The following is a 5,383-nucleotide window of genomic DNA, read 5'->3' on the forward strand; positions in this document are numbered from 1 at the left end:
TAGGATGCAATTTCAGACTGTGAATCCCAGTCTCATGTTGGTACCAAACTCAGAAAGAGAGAGGCAGGATTTCACAAACACACATTTTAAGTAGAGTGAGACAAGTGAATGTGCCTTAGAGGTAAAATTAGATTCTGGCCCACAGAACCTATAATGAATGATGAGTGCTGTAACACCTAAATGTTTTTAAATTGTGAACCTTAATGGATGGGAGAGTGTGCACTGGGCTCTGGCTATTCTGTGATGATATAATGGCCTTTTAGAAGTATAATCAGGTAATATAGACATGCCATAGATTTTCTAAAGTATGCTAGGACCCATGTTGAATTCCCCATAGAACCGAGAGATGTAGTCAACTCCCTTGGAGACTACCCATTCAACTTACACTCACTAAAAGAGCACAACCAGTCCAAACATTTTTAGCATGAAAGCAACAATTAACAAGGATGTTTCTTTTGTTGGACTTGGAACGAATCAAGTTAGTTCCTCATTTAATAACATAGTTTTCTTCTTCATAGTATTTAAAGGGAAAATAGTTTAAATGATCTATACATTGGTTTATTAAAATTTTTGTTTTGCATTCAAAATACATGTGATCAAACACTTGGCTACATTTTTAAGCCAACATGCAGTGGTTACATTGCTTTTTCTGAGAAAATGGTCACAAAGTAAGATTCACACTAGTAACATAACTCAGCAAATGACCCTCCTGTTGACAAAAGATGCAATATTTTTTAATCAAAGAATTAAGTTGGGGGTTTTTTTTAGAAGAATTAAGAGGGTAGAAGGACCATTGTTCATTACAACACAACCATAACTGTAGTAGACAGGCAAAAGCTACATTTGGCATATTTTATCAGATGTGTGTTGCTTACATAAATTGATTAATCGAGGCAAAGGGAACTGTATCGCTACACTGGCTTTGAATGATTTCCCTGGACACTACTGAAAATGAGATGACATATCTCAAGAGAAGACTTCCTGGTTAAGTCATTTTAAATAACTATATTAAAAACAAATTCGAGTTCACATGTAAGGCCAGATTTTCGATTTCATGAAAGGCCCTTTTACTCCTTTCTGGCAATATAAAGAGATACTACATTGCATTTACATCCTTTTTATGTCCCTCTTTGTACTGCCAGAAAGATATTAAGCAGCCTTCATGTGAATGACTCAGGCCAGTAAAGTACAGCTATATCCTACATTGCCAAAAACGTACCTTTTATACTAGAAAAGAGCATATGTAGGACATTATGCTGCCATCCTAAAAATCAGTTTCAGGTAGACACATATTCAAAGCACAGGACTATTTCTGTATTAATCAAGAGCAATCTGATTAAATCTGTAGTTTTACAAGCAGGGGGAATTAACTAACTGAAAATACATTTATATCAATGCAAAACTTTATGACACCATAAGTTTGGAAACAATGCCTGTTCTGAACAATTACATCCACTTCACTTGGCCTGCACTATTTGAAATAAACATCTGCTTACATTATGAACACACCCATACATTTGTCTCTGTTGGTTTTATCATAGAAATGCACAGCAAATGATTTTTAAGCGCAAAGTTAAACATTAGATGCTAAAATTGGGAGTATTTTCTTGAGCACTTATTTATGACTTTGCTCTTCGAAAGGAAGTTTTTTTAATTCCTGATCCAACCCCATTGCGAAAGGACCTTTTCTTGAAAGACATCTCCAGGTAAGGCTTTAGAAAAGCCAGTTCTTCACTCCTGTCCACCTTGGCTAAGCAGCTATTCAGCAGGATGAGACAGTAATCAGATTTCCCATACAGCTGGCAATTCAAATAAAAAGGATTATTGCTCTGAAGATAAAAACACAGACACAAAGATAAGAAAAGACAAAATTATGGATTTGTACATTTGTTGGGACTTGCCCACTGTAAATACAAAGTGGAAACAAAAACATATTTATGCTTAAAAATGACAAAGATGAGCTATTATTTGCTATAGATGATAAGCACCCACAGGCAGATTTTTATAGCCTCATTGAAAATGCAAGGACTGCTTTTACGCCTGTAAGAAACGTTGATACTGGTGCAGTTATGTCTACTGCCAGAAATGCGTTCTTTTCAATGATGCTATCCTGGTAAGGCATGTAAGACATGCCTCTAGGAAACACTACACATTTATTACTGGAAAAGAACAATGCACATTTTTACTGTAAAAAAGATTTCTCAATTAATGATGTAACAGCAATTTCATTATCATTTATGTGAAATCCATTTAGTTTAAATGGTAGATAACACCTGCACTGCACAGAATTTTGGGGGATTTTCCTACCTTATTACAAAAACAATTACAACTAAAGTTTTGATTTAGGATTTTTAAGAGGGGAATGTAATAAGACTGGAATTATACACATGTACATATATTTATATTTCTTTTATATAATCACACATTATAAATCTTTAAAAATGTCTAAAATACAAACATGCCAAGGGAATCAAAATAAACTGCAGTATTTTATATCCTTTCATACAAATGGTAAGTAAATTATTTTATTCAGTTACACTAGGACTCAAGAGAATGATATATTTTAAAATAAATCTACTGGACATGTCTATGTATGGCTGCATACTTTTTTTTTTCATGTTTTGGGAACTCACTAAATATAAAGCCACATGATGAACACTTGGGTCCCCACATTAAGTTAATGGCAAAACTTCCTCTAACTTCAATATGCTGGATTTCATCCATTTATCACTATTGATTGAATTCTTTATTATTTATAATAATGTCATTTAGTGCTTAATAGCATTTTCATTCATAGAGCTAAAAAATTTACAGTGGTGGCTCTCATTAGCACTATACCTTCTTATATAAAGGGAAAAGAGAAGTTCAAGAAGTCTAAACGATTTGCCTAATATCCTTTACTGAGTCTGTGACAGATTCCTATTCATACACCCTATCCACTTATTTTTCCCCAGATGGAAGTGTATTACTTTATTATAAAGAAATGTGATCTGCAAGAAGCAAATCTGCAAGAATTCTCCAGAGGTTCTAAAATTTTCAATACGACCCATACAAGAATTAAAGTAAGTCTATATCACTATTTTTCTTATGTTAAAGTACAAGGCGTTGACATATGTTGAATAGGAAATAATTAAAAATATAATTTAAATACTATATCATATATAGTATGCAACTGCTATAATGAGCTGTAATGAAAGAAGGATGCATAAATGGATCGTTATAGTCTATGCTATATATGATGAAAGATGAAACAGAATTAAATATTTATGCAAATAAATCATATGCAGAAGAAACAAAAGATTGATAAATAAAACTAATAGGAACATTACATCAATAAAATAAATAACCACAGAAGTAGCTACCATTTGTACTGGTGATGGATTTCCTTAATGAAATGTAGTGATATAAATCATGTCTGAAAGAAAAAAAGTGAAAACTAAACCATGATAAATTTTACAGCTATAAAGAAATATAGAAACAAGAAACAAAGTACTCTAAATAAAATACATCTTAAGAGAGAAATTGGTTTTAAATTCAGAGCAAGACGTCTAAATCGAGAACATATTTTCACAATTTTGATAGTAACCTCAAATAAAGTCTAATATTCTTGAATAGTGTTCTAGCAGGGTAATTTTCTCTCGTAGTAAGCATTGAAGAAATATTGGTATACATATCCTCAAAATATCCTATTTAATTCTATTTTGAAGTGCTTCATTACAATACTTAGATAAATAATACGGACAACATTCTATGGTTGATTTGACTGAATTTTTTTCATAAGTTTCTTTTTTAGGGTACTAAAGTACTGGTATAGACTAATCCTTCTGTTACATTAACAACAATGCCTAATATTTATACCTATTTCCAAAGTAAATAAAATAAAAAAAATTAAAAAACTAAATACTTAATGCTCAAATAAACAATTATTATGGCTTACCGAAGAAGGGACAATGGGGTAACACCAGCACATGTGCATTGTTGAGATCCAGAGAATTAAAATAAAGTGTAACCTGAACAGACTGTAAAGAAAAGCTCAAATTAGATTAATTAAAATTAAAATTATATAGATGCATGCATATGCACTCAATAAAATTTTCCCAATACATAATATAAAGTACAGTCTCTTTACCTGATCATTTTTTACCCAGCAATTATGTGCATATATGCAGTTTTATTGCCAAATTCTTCACATTCCCGATCAGTTAATTCCTAGGTGACCATTTTATACCAAGAGTTCAGGAGTGAAAATGTCATCAAATCTGATTTCATTCTGACTAACTGGTCCTTGTTTGGCCTTTTATTCTTGTTAAAAGGGAAAATGGCAAGATTTGCTCAACTGCCATTATCAATTGATTTAATTTAGTATTGCCATTAAAAAGTCTTTCAAGTGAGTTTACTGTTAGTCTATATTATTATGGCACAAAGGATCAAAGGTCTCAAAACTCCATAAAACATGTATTTTAACAAGTTTTGCCACTCACTGTAAGCTATATTAACCCTCTGAATGCATGAGGCACTACCTGGGAATCATGGAAAATGTATTTTCAGTTAAAATTATCTTAAAGCTAATTATACATGGAGACCAGGGAGAATAACTATCTCCTACAACTTTTTTAGCTAGGCAAGTATCCAGGATCTGTTGGTGAGTTGTATTTTTCCTGAGATATTTAGCTCTAATACTTTTTTTTTTTACAAGCCCAAAGAAAATACAATAGTAAGACTCTAAAATGAACTTACTTTGCTATAACCAGGCCAAGCCATTGGGACCAATGTTGCAGCTCTTATTCATGTGCATATTAAATTGTTTTAGAACCTCAAAGTCTGCCAGGGAAATCCCATATAATCCTTACTATGAATATACAGTAAAATCTCTGTTAAGTGGGGAATGCCAGGTGCCAGTAATGCAAAACCACTGATTATCTAAAAATACCAGAGCCAGAGCAGGGGGCTTGCAAGTGGTGGTGGCAGCAGCATGGAATGGTGGTTGATGGTGGTGCGGCAGCAGTGCGGCGTGGTTGCGGGAGGCGGTGGCACGGTGGTGGATGGCAGTGGCACAATGCTGGTTAATACAGTATGCTGGCTAGTAGAATGCTGGAAAACAGGGATTTTATTGTAGCTTAGTCTTCCTCTGTGTCAAGTTTTTAAGCATGCTTAAACTTGGATTAAATGCAATTCCAGTTAAGCTACTTGACAGCCAATTTTGAAAACAGGCAGATGACAGATACATATTAAGAAATTATAGCCCTTTCTACATTTAACAGGTATTGTGTGATTAACTGGTTAATTGTGCAGTTACGTAGAGACCAGCTACACGTGCGAAGTAGCTATCACACAATAAAAAGCTCCAACCAGCTATAAAGTAAAACCTTGAATATGTGTACTA

The 5,383-nt window shown here is 33.4% G+C and overlaps 1 protein-coding gene across 1 annotated transcript; it reads right to left on the bottom strand.

The window, feature by feature from the left end:
• Window positions 1-766: 766 nt before the first annotated feature.
• On the bottom strand, window positions 767-4,137 carry NPS (neuropeptide S). The gene is made up of 3 exons (XM_019555455.1): window positions 4,130-4,137; window positions 3,938-4,019; window positions 767-1,799 (listed from the first exon to the last, which is right to left on the bottom strand). The coding sequence occupies exons 1-3, from the start codon at window positions 4,135-4,137 to the stop codon at window positions 1,620-1,622; spliced, it is 270 nt and encodes an 89-aa protein (XP_019411000.1). The 3' UTR covers window positions 767-1,619.
• Window positions 4,138-5,383: the final 1,246 nt, after the last annotated feature.

This window comes from Crocodylus porosus, unplaced genomic scaffold (assembly GCF_001723895.1).
Source record: "Crocodylus porosus isolate Cpor-Errol unplaced genomic scaffold, CroPor_comp1, whole genome shotgun sequence".
In the NCBI taxonomy this organism is placed as follows: Eukaryota; Metazoa; Chordata; order Crocodylia; family Crocodylidae; genus Crocodylus; species Crocodylus porosus.

Bases quoted from the DNA above. Each gene is read 5' to 3' on its own strand.
- NPS (XM_019555455.1), bottom strand. The intron at 1,800-3,937 runs GTAAGCCATAAT...TTGAATTGCCAG, and splicing joins ACCCCATTGTCCCTTCTTCG to CTGTATGGGAAATCTGATTA.